This window comes from Galeopterus variegatus, unplaced genomic scaffold (genome assembly GCF_000696425.1).
Source record: "Galeopterus variegatus unplaced genomic scaffold, G_variegatus-3.0.2 Scaffold3995, whole genome shotgun sequence".
NCBI lineage: Eukaryota > Metazoa > Chordata > Mammalia > Dermoptera > Cynocephalidae > Galeopterus > Galeopterus variegatus.
The window spans coordinates 124,583-143,761 of record NW_007730106.1 but is presented as its reverse complement, the minus strand read 5'-3'; the positions used below and the strand labels follow the sequence as shown (position 1 = coordinate 143,761).

The 19,179-nt window shown below is 42.4% G+C and overlaps 2 protein-coding genes and 1 long non-coding RNA gene across 3 annotated transcripts in view; 2 read left to right on the top strand and 1 right to left on the bottom strand.

Moving 5' to 3' along the window:
- The window catches only part of NODAL (nodal growth differentiation factor), a 7,485-nt gene extending 3,855 nt beyond the window's left edge, over window positions 1–3,630 (top strand). Inside the window, exons 2-3 of the mRNA XM_008586449.1 lie at window positions 1,078–1,775; window positions 3,435–3,630. Of these exons, the coding sequence (XP_008584671.1) occupies window positions 1,078–1,775; window positions 3,435–3,587 (851 nt within the window). The 3' untranslated portion in view covers window positions 3,588–3,630. The remainder of the gene's footprint in view (window positions 1–1,077; window positions 1,776–3,434) is intronic.
- A 518-nt stretch (window positions 3,631–4,148) lies between these two features.
- Window positions 4,149–6,794, top strand: LOC103602055. The gene is made up of 2 exons (XR_551502.1): window positions 4,149–4,552; window positions 6,653–6,794. It is a non-coding gene; the product is annotated as an uncharacterized LOC103602055 (long non-coding RNA).
- Window positions 6,795–8,461: 1,667 nt separating this feature from the next.
- The window catches only part of EIF4EBP2 (eukaryotic translation initiation factor 4E binding protein 2), a 28,084-nt gene continuing 17,366 nt past the window's right edge, over window positions 8,462–19,179 (bottom strand). The window contains exons 2-3 of the mRNA XM_008586448.1: window positions 13,895–14,080; window positions 8,462–12,871 (exon numbers count right to left, since the gene is read on the bottom strand). Coding sequence (XP_008584670.1) covers window positions 12,840–12,871; window positions 13,895–14,080 — 218 coding nt within the window. The 3' untranslated portion in view covers window positions 8,462–12,839. The remainder of the gene's footprint in view (window positions 12,872–13,894; window positions 14,081–19,179) is intronic.

The following is a 19,179-nucleotide window of genomic DNA, read 5'->3' as shown; positions in this document are numbered from 1 at the left end:
TCATTTTTAAGTGAACTGAAAGTCCACAAATATGTGCTATTCCCAGCCATAAAATGAAAATAATCCAGGATTAAAATCAATGGAATGTGCTAACCCCCTTCTCATCAGTTTGGGTTTGGTTGTCTTGGGTGGGTGGAACAGAGCTAGGTGCGTGTGTGTTTGTGATATCTGTGTGTCTGCCTCAGGTGTGTGAATGACGTGGGGCAGTACTGGGTGAGCGCTCCATAGGTAGATAGGAAAGACCACTGGGTGGAAAACAGCTAGGTAGGTCCCTGCAAAGTCATGCCTAGAATGCCTTTAGAAACCTATCTGTAAGGTTGCTGAAAAACTCCTGAGGTTTCTGCCTCCCTCTTTAGGAACTGGTGGGAGAGAGGGTGGCCAGTCTTTGGCTTCTATTGCCTGTGCCTCCTTGAGAGCACCAAGCTTTTCCATGCTACTCACCTCTAGCTCAATGTGCCTGTGAAACAGGCCACCTTTTCTAATGTGAAAACAGACCCCAAGAAGGTGGCTTACGCCAGGATTGCAGGGTGAGTGGAAGCCCAGGGTTTGCCTTAGACTGCATGTGTAAGGGGAGGGAGGATGTGCCTGTGAAACAGGCCACCTTTTCTAATGTGAAAACAGACCCCAAGAAGGTGGCTTACACCAGGATTGCAGGGTGAGTGGAAGCCCAGGGTTTGCCTTAGACTGCATGTGTAAGGGGAGGGAGGAAAAAGGGAGATGGAATTAACCAACCTTTACCAATTGTTCTCTGGCTGCAGAGGGCATCTTGAAGGGGAATTGGCAGAGCAGTGATTTGGAATTTGGGTTTTGCAGCTGGGCAGATCCAGGTTTCCTCTTGGCTCTGTCACCTTCCAAGAATGACACTGTGGTCAGGTCCTTTAACTTCTCTGAGCCTCAATTTTCCTCTCCTCTAAAATGGACTCAAAAATATTACAAGCTCATAGAGTTAGGGTGAGGGTTAAGGGATGATTCACACAAGGTAAGAGCTCTGGCATGAGCTCTGGTGGCCCTCACACTGACTGAGGCTGGGGGAGGCCCCCACTCATCCTGCTTCCTTCCTGGTTTTCTCCCACCCAGATGTGGAGGTGGATGGGCAAAACTGGACCTTTGCTTTTGACTTCTCCTTCCTGAGCCAAGAAGAGGATCTTGCATGGGCTGAGCTCCGGCTGCAGCTGTCCAGCCCTGTGGACCTCCCCATTGAGGGCCCACTCACCATTGAGATCTTCCACCAGCTGAAGCCAGATGCAGAGCAGAACACAGCAGGCTGCCTGGAGCGTTTTCGGATGGACCTGTTCACTGTCACTCTGTCCCAGGTTACCTTTTCCTCGGAAAGCATGGTCCTAGAGGTGACCAGGCCACTCTCCAAGTGGCTGAAGCACCCTCGGGAACTGGAAGAGCAGATGTCCAGTCTGGCCAGAGAGTGCTGGCAGCAGCCCCTGATGCCACCCAGCACTGATGGGCTCCTAGTGCTCTACTCCAACCTCTCTCAGGAGCAGAGACGGCTGGGCAGCTCCACCTTGTTGTGGGAAGCTGAGAGCTCCTGGCGGGCCCAGGAGGGACAGCTGTCCCGCGAGAGGGGCAGGAGGCATCGTCGATATCACTTGCCAGATAGAAGTCAACTGTGTCGGAAAGTCAAGTTCCAGGTGGACTTCAATCTGATTGGCTGGGGCTCCTGGATCATCTACCCCAAACAGTACAATGCCTATCGCTGCGAGGGCGAGTGTCCTAACCCTGTTGGGGAGGAGTTTCATCCGACCAACCACGCATACATCCAGGTAAGATGCCAAGGCATGGGGGGGAGGGGAAGCAGGAGGCTGTGGGGATGTGCTGCTAGATCAGAGGGACAGCTTTACTGTTAAATTAGGGTGTTCATTCATTCACAGTCGTACAAGCACCTACTATATGCCAGATCCTGTGCTAAGTCCTAGGGATGTTGATATGACCAATCACAACATCCTCATAGAGCCTACATAGAATTGTGCCCCATTGGGTAACTTTGAACACATTGCTTCCCTGGGACTTTTTTCTTGTCTTTCATAAAATTAGGGGGTGGGGATAGACTAGGTGGTCTCAGCTCCTTCCCATCCCTGACATTCTAGGAAAGGAAGAAATCTGGACTGTGGGGATAGATAGGCCTGCGTTTGACTCATCAGCTGTGTGATACTGATCAAGTTGCTTACCGTCTCAAGCCTCAGTTTTCCCCCTGTAAATTGGGGAGGGCAATGCCATATTTCAAAGGGATGCAGCAGGGTTAATGAGATGATATGCACACAGCATGTACAGTAGTTGGGAGGTAACAGGCATTTTTGATGTTGTGTTATCACTATTAGAAGTCTGGGATTCACCGATGCAGTGGGGGCTGCATTTACAGGGCCATGGCTGGAATAATGCTGTTCCAGCTACTGTACTATTACTGCCTAAAACAGGAACTGACTACACACTTCACAGGAGTAGACAAGGCCAAAGGCTGCCACCAGGGGCTACTAAGCAGCCTGAGGTTTAGGACATGGTGGAGGGAGAAAACAGAAGGACTGGTGAGTTAGGAAAGAGAAAGAGAAGGAGAAAACAGAATAGAGCCTCATATGGTGGTCCCAATATTATGTGTCCTTACCCTGCTTTCAAAGGTCTTGTGAAACCAAAGTGTTTTCATTTTACTCCCTGGAGCCTGAAATGAGGACCTCTTGGACCTGCAGTAATCTTCTGTGCCAAGCCTCAGGCAGGGTTCAGGGGCTCTGGGGAGCATGAGCATGTGAGCTAAGCTCATGAAAAAGAGGCTTTGGTGGGGCCAGGGCCTCAGAGTACTGTCCTAGGCAAAGGCCCTCCTGAACCTCCCCAGGCACTACTTATTCCACCAGCCCACTTACAGCACATTCAGAGGAAACCACAGAGACGCAGATAGTCCCAATCAACTGCTATTCTGATCTGAAAAAATGTTGCTAGACCACAGGGACCGGGCCCAGTACCAAAAGGCCAAAGTGTTGTGACCTTTCCTCCTGTTGACTCTATCTGCCCTTCTCTGGCCACCAAAACAAATCCCACAAGAATTTCCATATGATTCTCTATTCTGCTTCATATTTCTGGAACTAAACTAGGAGCTTCTTGGAATATCTTTAAAATTATTATTCACTCTATACTAGAACAACAGGAGAACATATAAATTAGCTACTGTTCTATCCAGACACATGTAACTTCTAGAATCTTTCTACTTAAAGGCTATTTGTTTTAAAAAGCAAAATAAAAAAAACACGGAGCTAAAGTTAGACATTAGAGGTATGATATATTGGCATGCTGATTCATTTTTGAAAACAATTTTCTTCTATTTTTGCACTCCGAAACTGATTTTAACTCTATAACTCTTTACTCTTTACCCAGAAATAATATTATTCTGACCTGCCCATTGAGATGTGAACTGACCCTCCCATCCTTCCTTCTAGAGTCTGCTGAAACGTTACCAGCCCCACCGAGTCCCTTCCACCTGCTGTGCCCCAGTGAAGACCAAGCCACTGAGCATGCTGTATGTGGACAATGGCAGAGTGCTTCTAGATCACCATAAAGACATGGTTGTGGAAGAATGTGGGTGCCTCTGATGAGATCCTGGAGGGATGCTGGATTTGCTTGCACTCTGGAAGGGTCCAGTCTTATTCTATGGACCTCTTTGCAATGTCTAAAATATGAAAGGGCAGAGTTCTTGTTCTCAATAATATGAGACTTGGTGAGTTAATAGCGTGGTATCTGATGTTCATGTGGCACAGCCTAGTTTAAGACATCAGACATGACAGTGTCTAACAAGTGCTCCTGAGGGGCACACACAGCTCCTCTTCAGAAAGGAAAAGCTGCTGTTTGAGCTTCCTCAAGACTGGTACCTAAGAAGGGCCTCTTTGGGTGTTCAGCCCAGCATACACACATTCACCTCCAAGCTCCTGAGCACAGGACCAGGGTCTTGCTCTTGAGGAAAGGTAACATCATCTCCCTACATATACAGGGCCAGACTGACAAAGTAAGTGCTCCATAAATGTTGAGAACTGATGAAAGAAGCGGCCAACTACTTTGCCCATCTTCCCCACCAGCCAAGACTCCCAAATGTGGAATAATTCTCAACAGGATTTCACCTGAAACTTTTTTTTAAAAATTGAAACACCAAGTTGATACTCAAGATCTTTATTGATTTAACTGTAACAGCAACCATTGGTGAGAATTTAGTTTTTTCCCTAATTTCCAAACACCTGCTGGTTTGGAAGGATGTTTAAAAAAAACAAATGATCATGGAATCACACAGGATTGCCTCAAGGACCGCACAGTACCCTCTGCTATCCACCCACAACAGTGAAATGGACAGGAGGGGTGAGGGAACAACATATGAAGGGAGAAAAAGAAAAGGCCAAGGAAAGTGCTGGTAGTCTCCACTTTTCCATTCAGAATGGATTGAACTGGGCCATTGGTGGCACTTGACAGGGAAGGGCTTATTTCTTTTTTAAAAATATTTTAAAGATGCTTAAAATGGACATCTGAATATGTGAGTGTCCTCTGGGCTCTTCAAGACACCTTCTTTAAGGTTTTCCAGTGAAAATCCCATCCCAGGTCTTTACAGTATCTTTACTAAGTAGGTGCTCAACAGTTATTACATGGCTGGGGCCAGGAAAGTGACAGGTCAAGTTATTTGTGGCCACAGTTGTGGGAGTGTTTATACTTGGTAGCTCTATTGACTCAAGAGAACAAACCTCCCTGATAAGGCATTGCCTCATGTCAAGCAGAAGACGCAGGCACAAAGTAGTGAAACTATTTTGCTGAGCCTTGCTACATGGGCAGCAGGGTCATTCTGCTGTCTGGTCAGAAGTAACTGGGGCAAAGCCTACCTACAAGAGCCTAGGGAACAGCTCCATGCTCTGGACCCTGTGTGCTTGCTGAGGCTTTGTAAGTCAGGAAATACTGCCTCTGAAAACTTTGCCCTGTCTGAACCTGGGTTTTTAACAGAATAGTCAGTTATTTACCTTGCTCTCAAAGCAAAGGTCTCTTGTTCCTCAAAGTTGTTGTAGCTGTGAGTGGGAAAAGTTGGATGCATTACTTTCCTTGGCTGGGGAAGTAGGTGGGCCTGGCAGTAGGTAGGAGTGGAGAAAAGAGACATTGTAAGAGGAGAGAAGCAGAAGCACAGGATACATAGATATGTGGGAAGTGGTTGTGACCCTCAGCTAGCACCATAACTCCGGGTTTATCTCTATTCTTGAAAAACTTCCCTTTTTATTAGCAGTAAGATCCATATCCCTGTATCTTAAATTGCCTTTGCGGCAGAGAAAAGGATGTATGAAAGTGCTTTCAAGGTTGTTCTGGCCCCATCTTCCCTTAAAGAGATCCTTTAGACCGTCTAGCAGTCCCACAACTAGGGAGAAGCTGCAGTGGTCAAGCCCACTCTACCCCAAAACTGCACACGTTGAGGAAAAAGGAGACCCACCTGAACAACCAGAGGCTGTGCTTGAGCCCTTTAATACGAACTACCATTATTGAACTCTTGATGTATCAGGCACTGGGCTAAGTGTTCTCCATGATCTTACCGGAGCCTCACAACAACCTAGAAGTTATTTCTTAACCCTGGTTTAGAGACAACTGAGGCTAAGGGATTTAGAATCCCGCTGGAGGTATTGTGGCTACCAAGTAGCACAGCTGGAATTGAAGTCACCTGATTCCAAAGCATGCGCCCTAAACCTTTACACTCTCCTGATGGGAAAACTTCCTCAAGTCCAGTCTTATTCTATGGACCTCTTTGCAATGTCTAAAATATGAAAGGGCAGAGTTCTTGTTCTCAATAATATGAGACTTGGTGAGTTAATAGCGTGGTATCTGATGTTCATGTGGCACAGCCTAGTTTAAGACATCAGACATGACAGTGTCTAACAAGTGCTCCTGAGGGGCACACACAGCTCCTCTTCAGAAAGGAAAAGCTGCTGTTTGAGCTTCCTCAAGACTGGTACCTAAGAAGGGCCTCTTTGGGTGTTCAGCCCAGCATACACACATTCACCTCCAAGCTCCTGAGCACAGGACCAGGGTCTTGCTCTTGAGGAAAGGTAACATCATCTCCCTACATATACAGGGCCAGACTGACAAAGTAAGTGCTCCATAAATGTTGAGAACTGATGAAAGAAGCGGCCAACTACTTTGCCCATCTTCCCCACCAGCCAAGACTCCCAAATGTGGAATAATTCTCAACAGGATTTCACCTGAAACTTTTTTTTAAAAATTGAAACACCAAGTTGATACTCAAGATCTTTATTGATTTAACTGTAACAGCAACCATTGGTGAGAATTTAGTTTTTTCCCTAATTTCCAAACACCTGCTGGTTTGGAAGGATGTTTAAAAAAAACAAATGATCATGGAATCACACAGGATTGCCTCAAGGACCGCACAGTACCCTCTGCTATCCACCCACAACAGTGAAATGGACAGGAGGGGTGAGGGAACAACATATGAAGGGAGAAAAAGAAAAGGCCAAGGAAAGTGCTGGTAGTCTCCACTTTTCCATTCAGAATGGACTGAACTGGGCCATTGGTGGCACTTGACAGGGAAGGGCTTATTTCTTTTTTAAAAATATTTTAAAGATGCTTAAAATGGACATCTGAATATGTGAGTGTCCTCTGGGCTCTTCAAGACACCTTCTTTAAGGTTTTCCCCTGGGGTTGTAGAGGGTCTCCTCACCCAGGTGGAAAGAGATGGGCCCCATCTGCAGGTGAAGGAAAGGCACTGGCGTGCGGGACTCTGATTTGGACAAAGTAGGAGCAGGATAGCTCACACAACTCGCCCCTCAGCTCCACACTAGTGTTCATCCCCTACTCCCCTGGTTTCCAGTAAAAATTACCCTTGGCCTGGCTGATTTTTTTTTCCCAAAAAAGATCAAGATGGAGAGGAAGGGTTTACAAGAACAGATATTCTGTGCTAGATCCATGAAATTCTTTAAGTTTTATGTGTCCAGGAATTTTGGTTTCAAGCACCAGCAAGAGTGCCCTTTGGAAGTCTCAATGTGACCAAATGATTATCAAGCGTTGCAGCATCTCTGCCAGCCTCCCACCCTTAGAAAGGTGGCAGAGTGAGAGTTTAAATACCCTGGGAAGTGAGTTTCATCTAATATTTTCCATTGGGTATCCATGACATACAATATTGGACTGCTAGGGCTGCAGACAGAAGCTAATAAGCAAAGACCATCTGAACAAGGACTCAAGTCTCCTAAATCTAAGCTTTGCCCAAAGGTACCAACTTCCAGGACTGAACTAGAGAAATTTAAATTCCAGAGGGTGGGAAAGGTGTTTTGAATGATTAATTGTCAAAACAAGTTGTATCAACCATCCTTAGAGTCTTCAGTAAGACATTTCTGTGAGTTAACCTCAAACTCCACAGCTAAACTGGAAGTCATTGCTAAGACAGGATATGCCCCTGGGTGTAAGCAGTCTAGAGAACTGTGACCCAACTACATCAGGATCTGATTTCATCTTTTATTAAAAGCTGAGGGGTAAAGAACTGTGGGGGTAACTACATCCCCCTTAAAGTCCAGACAGAAATTTCCCTCCCAAAGATACAATGTTTCTTTAAAACAAATACTAGCTCCCTCCCAGATGTTATGAGTAGGTAAATGATTGGGTTTCACAGATTAATAAATAGCTGCCCATGTGCATGTAGTCCAGAAAATATGCCAAGAAGGGACAGTTTTGAACCAAAGACAGTGGGGCCCCCTCTCTAAAGGGGAGCACAAAGGGTTGAGGGTCCTGGCTTCAGGCAGCTGGTATCCAAGATTGGGAGAACAGAAAGAGATTCCGTCTCTAGGATACTGCTGCTAACATGCTGAGCCCCTTACACTAGGGGCCTTGACTTAAAAGTGGCACTCTCTATAACCCACTGAACAATGCACTAAGTAAGGGGTGGGATGGGCGGGCAAGTATGCAACCCATACATGTAGCAGGTTGTAATCAAATGGAAATGGAGGATGTTAACAGTGTTTGAACTGGGAAGGTAAGGTATGAGAGTCCTAAAGGGCTGGTAATCCAAGAAGCAAAAAAATAAAATACCATCTTTTTTGACTCCCCCTCAAAATCAGAAGGAAAAACAAGGTCCTTTAAAGATGAATTCTTTACTTCTGGAAGAAGTACCCTTTTCTCATAGCTGCCTCAGCAGCAATACTTCTTCGATTATACTCTAAAGCAAGCAAGGCTACTGATATGAAAATGCTGGGAAGGGGCAGAGCTTAAACTCAAACAAGAATTTGCATCTTTAAGATGTCTGAAATCGCTAAAGACTCGGTTGGGAATGGGTGTCCGAAACCCACAGCAGCCATTCACTAAAAATGTGTTGAACTGACAGGTGAAGACAAGACTGGTTCTCCTTAAGAACACATTTCCATAGAGAAGTCCAGGACAAGATGGGCACACAGAGGTAACTGCACACTGGATTTAAAGGAGCAGTCAAACAGACAGGCACTTGTAATTCTCAGGTGTTTCCTATTTTATTGAGAAGTTGCTTCTTAGGGAAGAAACCTGACCCAAGATTGTTTATGCTGATGTAGCTGAGAGACCAGGCACCAAGCACTGACTCTGTGGGGACCTGGCTTCCTGAAAATCTATTTCACCCTGAATCTAAACTGCTTTCTTGTCTTCAGCTCAACAACCTAACATCTAGTTCATGTTTCCTCCCTTTGCTTGACAATCCCCACTCCAATTAATACAGCTTTAGTGGCTCAGCTGGAAGGCCCCAATTCCATTTCTTTGTCAATTTGTGGCTAAGGGAAATTAAAAGTGGTAATTGAGTCTTAGAGACACCAAGTCTAGGACTTGTAAATAAGCATCCTTTTAGCTGCTAGTAGTCAGGCAGATGTATAGATATACTTCTGGAAATTTCCATTTCTGTTACCCCTCTTAAAACCAGCAGGTAGCTTGGGGGAAAGGGAGAAAGTCCATCTTCTCTCTCAGTCTAGTGATGCACATCATAGAGAATTGTTTTTGGTAGCAATATATCTCTCAGCATATCACTTAGATTAAACCTACCTCCCTATTGATCTGTTTTCATCTTTTGTTGGGGATGTGGTGGTTTTAAGATATGTCCACAAATTCTTTGATACTGCTCCATTCAAGAGGGGAGGAGATGTAATTCCTCTCCTTGAACGTAGTCTGGGCTAAGTGGCTTGCTTCCAAAGAACAGAGTAAGTGATGGTGTGTACTTTCAGAGACAATGTCATAAAAGGCACTGCAGCTTTCTCCTCGCCCTGCACCCCTTTCTGTGATCAGTTGCTCAGAGGGAGCCAGCTACCATCATGTGAAGACACTCATGCTACTCTATGGAGATACCCATGTAGGGAGAAACGGAGGCATCCTGCCTGTAGCCACAAAGAGGAAGCCTGGAAGTGGATTCTCCAGCTCCAAATGACAGAAGCCCCTGACCACATCAGACCGACTTTATGATACCCCATGTTGGAACCATCATGCTAAGTGCTCCCAAATTCCTAACCCACAGCAACTGACAGATAGCTTGCTATTTTAAGATATTAAATTTGGGGGTAATTTGTTACATAGCAATAAATAACTAATACAGGTGGAAGTGGAAGGACAGAACTCTTGGCTTGGAAGCCCAATTCCTGGAAGCTAGCTTCTCTACAACTGTGCTCTTGAGAACATTATACCTATTTAAACAGAATATAGGACACGGTAAACTCAATAAACCATACTATAAAGAAGGGAGAACCATGACAATGTGTGTCTCCTGCTGTAATATGGAGGGAGATCATCTCTCATTAAGACTTATTGTCTCCAAAAGCAAAGAAACATGATTTACTCATAAAAAGAAAACTACAAATAGTCACTAAGATTTTAAGAACAGACTTACTCAAATGGTTAACTAAAGGTGTTCCTCCCCAAGAAAAAGACAGGATACAATATTCATTTAGGGCTTCTCTTCTATGAGGTTCCTTCCAAATATCCAGGGGTAAACCACCTACTGGATTCTGGCTTGCTCTGAAAACAATTCTGTGAGGCATGACACAAAGGTGTCATCTGTTGGAAGTTTATCTCTTGCTTTGTGAAATTATTTTTAAAATGCTGATTACCTCTAGTAACAGTGGCCTCCAGAAAAGAACTGCACAAAGCAGTAAGGAGGTCCTTGCAAAGAAGGGTAAGGGATTGGGCAGCTGCTGTATTATATGCTGTATTATACAGCTGACACTACCAGGAAATACTAGAAACATCCTGTGATTAGAAGGCCTGTGCAGAAGTTCCCCAAGATGGAGCAAAAAGGGAAAATGGTATCTTGATACTACTCAAGCTCCCATGTTTTAAATCCATTCCTCATTGTTCAGTGAGGAAGCCAAGTTTTCATATATCAATAAAGATCAAGAAGAGTACACTCTTCTGCTCACTGATAGACTGACTAGCTGCTCTTTGGCGTCAGATTCCACAGGATGCCAAGGACAGTGCATGAAGACTAAAAAGCTTCACTCCCAAAGAATCAAACTCCCCAAGCTAAAAAGAGGTCCTGAACAAGCTTTTTAGGAAAATTACAGCACAACTTAAGTTTTCCCAAGAGTTTATAAAGCAAAATTTGGAGTTTAATTAAAATCAGAACAGGGATACATTAAACAAACAAACAAAAAATATTTTTCTGATTATCGATTTTTGACTCAAAGCATCCCCAAAACATTGGAGATCCAGCTTATTCCTGAGACATCAACCATCACAAAAGATTTTCACTCTGAACTATTCACATTTTGTAGCAGAAAACAACAAAGTTCCACAGACGTCCTTCCTCTCCTTTTTCTGAAATGTATTCACAAACAGGGTCTTTTTCATAGTTCAAAAGAAAAACAAACAGCTTTTTTTCTTAGCCAATTGGCCTGTTCCTCTCATCCTGGGATCTGATCTCTTAATGAGAGGGTTTGGGACACCAAATCCAACCAGAAATTCCCAGGACGCCAGAGACTACTTTACTTGTCTTTCTATGAGGGATGAATGCATTAGTCTTTCTACTAGGTGAGTCACTTTCCCGGGATTATTGAGCCAGTCAATAGTTCCAGGAGAGTGGGGTGTGCAGAAGGGCAAAGGAAAAAGCAAAGGGGTAAGGGATAAGAAAGAGGCTTTCATAAAATGCATAGCAAGGCAGAATGGTCCAGTTTTATAAACCACCCACTACAAACTCCAAACATGCACACCCAAAACTAGAGGGGGAAGGAGTTGGGGAGACGAAAGATGGTGACACAGAACAGCAGACCCGTCTACGGACATTTCTCACTTTCCTAACACTGGAAGATGTTTAATTAAAAAGTTGCTGTTCAAAATTGTACTGAAAACATATCTAAAAATAGGTCTGTAGTCATCTTAAAAATAAAAAGTCACTCCTCAGATAAGAGGACTGACAGATATTATCAGATACCAACACGTGAGGTATCTTTGATATAAATTTGAAAAATGGCCTGGCAGAGAAAAAGGAAGAAAAAGGACGGAGAGATGGAAGGAGAGAAGAAAAGAAAGGGAAAATTCATAGTACAATGGGAAAGGCAAGAAAACTGGGAAGGACATATTTTTAAGCCCATGCTTATCTATCCCAGCAGCCGAACAAAGCAGATCCACAAAGGAAAAAAATGCAGTTCTTTTCCAAGAACATTCTGAAAGTCAACTTTAAAATCAAAATAGAAGAAACTACAATCTGAAACAACAAATATCACAATGTTCACTGAATTTAAAAACAGTGACTACTGAGACTGGGTACTCAAATGGATCAACGCTCTTCAGAGGTCATTCTTAGGTATTATCTGGCAGAATGCTATGATCAGGCCTTATTCACCAAGTGGAGGCTGAAGTGTCTATATTACTCAGTATGAACCTACTCTGGGAGCAGACAAAATCCCCTAGATATCTCAGAGTACAAGAGGACTCTGCCAGCAACAAGATGCAAATGGGGAGGAATGGCAGAAGAACAGCAAAGAATAGCTGGTTACTGAGAGCTCCCTTCTAATGTAGAGAGTTTAGAAATACCTGTATAGGAGCTGGCTGATTAGCTCAGTTAGTTAGAGCATGGTGCTGATAACACCAAGGTCAAGGGTTCGGATCCCTGTGCCAGCCAGACACCAAAAACATTAAATAAAATAAAAATATCTGCACAAACATGCTAAGTAAAGGAATGGGAAGATAAACTATAATACCAAAGACAGAAAACATTCCTCCCAGAGGAAAGAGGGGAAGCAGACCTCAAAATGGTGTCATAGGGAAATGCTACCAGAGTTGCACAAACTATGCTCTGTCCTTAAGGACAAATACCTTAAGGTAAAAGGGAAAGCAACTCATTTTGTTTATCATTTCCGCCAATGGTTTTAAAGACTCCAAACACATACTCTTGCAGCATTTAACCACAGGTGGGATAAAGGGAGGAGAGAAAGAGGATAAAAAAATGAACAATGCTGAACCCACCAAACCTCTTATTCCTTCCCCAGACTTCCCAGTCAGGCAGTTGTTGGTAGATTGACACTTGATTTGGGATACATTTGAGAGGGCAAGAGGTGGTTCTCAATAGAAAAATGATCAGAGAAGCCAGAATTTAACCGTTTTCCTCTATGAGCTGCTTAGCTCTACAGAAATACACCAAGGGCCTTCAATCAATCTAATCTGTTTAACTTGGAAGAAGAACAGAAAACAGGGAGAGGAAATGGTCAGATGAAGCTCTTCTTCCCACTATTTGGCACCCAAAGGAAAAGGGAAGGTGGAGACCGCAATGAAGACTGCTGGTACTGCCTCTTCTGTCTTTTCATTGTTGATCCTATTGGCCAAATCAGGTACACACAGGTATCGGCGTTGCTGCTTTTCTTCTAATCCTTGCAGGAGAGTCAGATATCCATCTCAAACTGAGCATCATCCCCTGGTTAGGTTGAGTAAAATGAAAAGTTTAGCACAAAAAGGAAAAGTAAAACAGTTTTAAGTGTCATTCCAACTACACAAGAGTCAAAAAATAATTTAAACTGTCCCATTCTCTGCTGCCTTGAAACAATTATTCTGCTTTGCTTTGGTTGATCTTTTTAATCTGGAAAAGAAAAATGCAAGTCACACCACCCATGGAGAGGAGTTTTTGGTGAAAAAAACACAAGTTAAAACTCTCCCAGGGTCTCTCTGTCCACAAGTTGACCAAACAGCAACTCCTAGGGAGCTCTTTGCCTTCTCTCAGGTGAGTACACTTGTCTGGAGATTTTGAACTTTGGTCCTGCTCTGAATGGACACTTTATCCATTAAAAACTCATTTGGAATTTGAGGAAGCAGAATGCTGGCTCACATCCAAGGGCCTCCAAGCACAACCCCTGAGGTGTATTTCAAGAGCTGGCCATTTCCACCTCATTATTCTGCTTCTACGGAGATAAAGATGACTCATTAGTACAGCGTGTGTGTCTCTCAGTGTGTGTAGGCGAGTATTTATATAATTATAGGCAGTTCTGAAAAATAGGGGAAACAAACCAGACTGCTTTTCCTCACACCATAAAAGGACATTCTTCTTGTAAGAAACAAGGTCTACTGCCTGAAGATGATGGAAATGGGGGCTATAAAATTCTGTTTTGTCTTCTGTGTGCATGTGTGTGTGAGCGTGATCCTATGTCCAATAAAGCGTAGGTCAGGCAGTCCGTAAGGAATGGTTCAAGGAGTCACCTTCAGAGTTTACCATTCCCTGATTTTTGATTCTTTTCCCCCACCAACTAGATTAGATGTGATTATGATTTAGAACTCAGGGTTTCTACAGCATTTCCATAAATCTTTGGAGAGGGAGGAAAAACCTTAGAGACATACAACAGAACATCATTTATACTGAAGCATCAACATTTTTTCAACCTACAGCAAAATGACATTCAAATTCCCAGAGCAACCTTCTTGGTGCCCAACACTAGCATTCTCTTACCAACTGCATGCTTCCTGTCATGATTGTTCAAGTTGTTCAAATTGTTTACTTCTACTTTGGAGTCTTCAATTAAGGTGCCAGGGCTAGTGACTCCTGGGATATTGGGCAGATGGCAGGGTGGGGTCTGAGCCATGGGAGAATTGCGGCGATCCAACAGAAACTTTCGATCATAAATGATTCGGGTTCCTGGAAAACAGGGTTGAAAAGAGTTTAAAACAAATGAAGGTGCTATCAACATAAAATACTACCCAGAAATTTAGTTTAAATCCCATGTAATCCTAACCCTTAAGAATTTTACAATTCAAACCAAAAGGATAAGCTCTAACCATCCTGCCTGTGAACATCCTTTCCTCCTCTTCTACTGGGGAAGTGATGAAGTGGAGGCTATAAAATGATGAACTCCTGCTCATCCTTTAAGATTCAGCACCAACATCACTTCTTTGCAATGCTGTGCCCCTTGCACCTTTTAGCCTTCCTTCCCCCCATCTTACTCAATACACATCATCTATTACAGGACTCGTTTATCTATCTGTCTCTCTGTATATATACTCTGAGTTCCTTATGCCAAGGCTATGTCTTATTTACACTTGACCTGTGTCCTAACATTAAGATCTTCAAAAACGTTTTTTAAATGATGGAATAAAAAGCATGTGAAAAAATAGATAGCCACCTGTAGGTTAAAGGCTTTCCAAAGAAGCAGTGAGAATGGCATTCTTCCCAGACAGAGCTATAGCAAAAGCTGGAACTGGCAGTCTCTCTCTATCCTACAAAACAATCAGCTTACCAGTAAATGCTACCTGAATGCTTTACAAACAACAGTTCTGAAGAGCACACTTTACCTGACACTTATGAAAACTGCTGTTTATAACTGGCCAACAGGTACATAAAAGATGCTCAACATCACTAATCATCAGGGAAATGTAAATCAAAACTACAGTTAGATATCCCCTCACACCTGTTACGATGGCTATTATCAAATCAAGATAATAAATGTTGGCAAAGATGTGGAAAAAAGGAAACCTTTGTGCACTATTGGAAGGAATGTAAATTGGTACAGCCATTATGGAAAACAGTATATCACTAATCATCAGGGAAATGTAAATCAAAACTACAGTTAGATATCCCCTCACACCTGTTAGGATGGCTATTATCAAATCAAGATAATAAATGTTGGCAAGGATGTGGAAAAAAGGAAACCTTTGTGCACTATTGGAAGGAATGTAAATTGGTACAGCCATTATGGAAAACAGTATGGAGGTTACTCAAAATATTAAAAATAGAACTACCATATGATCCATCAAGCCCAGTTCCAGGTATATATCCAAAGGAAATAAAATCAGTAGATCAGAGAGATATCTATACTCCCATGTTCACTGCAGCATTATTCACAACAACCAAAACACGGAAACAACCTAAGTATATGTCAATGAATGAATGGATAAAGAAAAAATGGTATATATATATATATATATATATATATATATATATATATACACACACACACACAACAGAATATTATTCAGTCATAAAAAAGAAGGAAATCCTGTCATCTGTGACAAGATGGATGAACCCAAGGGCATTATGCTAAATGAAATAAGTCAGATAGAGAAAGAAAAATACTTCATGTTTTCACTTATACATGGAATCTAAAAAAGTCAAACTCACAGAAACTGAGAGTAGAATGGTGGTCACCAGGGGCTGTGGGGATAAGGAAATGGGGAGATAATGGTCTAAGGGTACAAACTTTCAGTTATAAGATGAATAAATTCTGGGGATCTGATGTACTGTATGGTGACTATAGTTACCAATACTGTTACATACTTGAAATGTGCTTAAAAGAGTAGATCAAATGTTCTCATCACACACACAAAAAAGGTCACTATGCGATGACAGTTGTGTTAATTACCTTGACTGAGGTAATCATTTCACAGTACATACATATATAAAATTGTCACATTGTACACTTTAAATTTATACAGTTCTATTTGTCAATCGTACCACAATAAAACTGGGGCAAAAAAAAAAAAGGAAAAGAAAATCTGCTGTTGTTTATTCCTTTTGTCTTGGTCTTCCCAAGGAACTAATGGCTATAAGTAAGATATATCCAGTGTTTATGGGTTATAAAAAAGAGTAAAAAAGATATCAACTAACAGACAATTAGAGATGCCTAATGTTGGGCAAATGTAGCAGATGCCTAGAGCTCTGCTGCTGATTCTAAGACTGGTTCAGTAAGAATGTGGTGACCATTTAGTGATGTCTGCTAAAGGCAGTGACAGTACAGAAAGAGAACAGCAGCCCAGCATATTTGCCAACCCTGCCTAAGTAACAAAGTAGTCATGTAGAGCTATCTTGCTCACACTGGGCTTAAATCAAGAGAAGAAAAACCTGCTTTCAGGGTTTGCGTATCCAAATCAAAGGCAATACTACATGTGAAAGGAAAATTATATACAAAGTTACCCAGTTTAAAGAGGAAGAATCTAACTACTACTCGCTAGTAAATGCTTTCAGATTCTCAAGGGAGGGGGTGGGGGGAAGAATACGCCTGTCATATTATAAAAAGGAGAGTCAGGCTGGCTGGTTAGTTCAGTTGGTTAGATCATGGTGCTGACACCAAAGACCAGGATTCAATCCCTATCCCAGCCCCCCCCCCCCCGCCCCCACCCAAAAGAGAATCTGCCTCAGACAGATTTCCTCAAACAACATGTGAAGGCTACATCCCAGGAAACAGAAGAACAAACTAACAAATCTATTTGACATGTGAGGAAGTAAATGGAAAACAGCAAGGTATTTACCTCAAGAATGGAAATTCCACAGTCCTCCCAAAGACAGGGGATGAATACTTAATCTTAAGAAATAATACCAATATAGGGGCTGGCCCGGTGGCACACTGCTACAGTGCGCCGCTTTGGAGTGTGGTGGCGCTCCCGCCGAGGGTTCGGATCCCACATACAGACCGGTTCCCGCTCACTGGCTGAGCGAGGTGTGGGAGCAGCACCGAGGGTTGCGATCCCATTGCCGGTCCCGGTCCGGGTCCGGTATGGGCTGGCTGAGCGAGGTGTGGGAGCAGCACCGAGGGTTGCGATCCCATTGCCGGTCCTGGTCCGGGTCCGGTATGGGCGCGACCCTGAGGGTTGCGATCTGTTGCCGGACTCGAAAAAAGACAAAAAGGAAAAAAAAAAAAAAAAAGAAATAATACCAATATTAAGCTAAGTAGTTAGAAAATGAGTTTTCAAACTCAATGATTTTCTTGGGATTAATACCTGCAGTGGTACCATGACACTTTTACACAAATACTATTAAGTAAGTTCCTTTCAACTGAATGGAAAATAGTCAAACTAGTGCATTCTTAGATGAGGAAAAAACCAATAGGGACTCTACCCTCCTCCACCCCCCACCATCCTTGCTTTAATATCTAGAATAAAGTACTAATCATATTCTCCTCTAGACAATACTATAAAATTAGCTAGTCACAGGAATGAATGACTTGAGAATATCAGCACATGAAGGCATTTTAAAACAAAACTGTTAAGGCTTTCAAACCAACTCCAAAGGATATCAACTTTCATTTTTACTATCCATTTCTGCTACAACTACATGACAGTCATATTTTTAGTTTATAATAAAAATACAATATCTGGCTCTGAGTCTCTCCATAATAAACTAAGAAAAATATTGGGCCATATTTGGAACCTACTAGGACAGTATTTTGGGGGTTGTGATCTACATCAGAATCATCTGGGATGCTTGTTAAAATATTATTCAGATACCTGGGACTAGAACCTGGAAATCCATATTTTCAACTTCCCCAGGTCATTCTATGTTCATTAAAATTTGAGAAACACTATACCAAGAGAAATAACCCAACTTTATCCTTTTTCCAAAATCCTGGTGACAGCGATTTAAAAATAGATGAAATATCAAAGAATTAGTAAGACGAAGATGGGAGGGGCTATACAGATCATTTTGACAGTTGATGTTGAGACCCAGAGAAATGACCTCAGAGCTAATCAGAAGCAAAACTGGAACTAAACTTGTGGTTTCATGACTCCTAGTCCAGCACTCTTTCCATTCTACCACAATCTCTATGATCTCCAAGAGTAGGAGTGAACTGTCTAAAGTGAAAGGAGTAGAAAGGTAACTGCTACTCATATAGAAAATAACAAGGTAAAGATGGTATGACAAGCAGATTATACAAAAGGGACCACCAAACATTTGTCCTAAAGCATTGCCTTCCAGTAGAAGTAGGGGCAGGTGATGGTGGTGGTGTTATGAGTGAAGGTGGTTTGCTTTCTGGGTGGTTTTTGGTCTTCTAGTTGGGCAAGGCCTGAGTACTTACACAAGAGTACTTCAAAAAGTTCATAGAAAAATAGAATTAAAAGATAATTATGAATCTTTCCATGAACTTTTTGAAGTACCCTAGTATATTTTATAAATTACTTAATCCTTACATTTCTTCTTATAGGATGGAAAAAAAAAAAAAAAAAAAAAAAAAAAAGGGGGGGGGGGGATAAATAAATAAATTAATTAATTAATTAATTAATTAATTAATATTATGTGAATAGGTAAGTTTATTTATTTATTTATTTATTATTATTTTTTTTTTTGGTCACCGGTAAGGGGATCGCAACCCTTGGCTTGGTGTCGCCTGCACCGCGCTCAGCCAGCGAGCACACCGGCCATCCCCATATAGGATCCGAACCCGCGGCGGGAGCGCCACTGCACTCCCAGTGCCACACTCTCCTGAGTGAGCCACGGGGTTGGCCCGAAAAGGTAAGTTTATAACCTAAGAAATTCTTTTCCTGCTTTCACTGTTTGAAGGATTTAGGCAAAAAGGCCCATAGCCCATTTGTGACTGTATCAACACCATGATCTTGACCTTGGCAGAAAAGCTTTGCATGCCTGCCTTCCTTTACGAACACTTGGAAAAGTTGGAAATCATTCGCTCCTGGTTTAAAGATGAATCAAGCCTTATATCCTGTCTCAAATATAATTTTAGGACATGGAAAGTAGAAATTTACCTTTACCCTCTTTGCTTTGAAAAATAAGAACTAGAGTAACAACTCAAAAAGGCATCTGAAAATTATAAGGAATAAGGCATGCTGGATAGCAGAAAACTTAGTTCAATTTTCAAAAGGTGAACAATATCAATTATTTTGGATGGGAATATTTCTAATACAAATTTAAAACTTTTTACCTTTGTAAGCAGAAAGCAATTCAACCCAACGTTGTAACCTAAGAAGTCTCAGGCCCTACTCAGCTGATGCTCTGTACAGCTGAACATCACT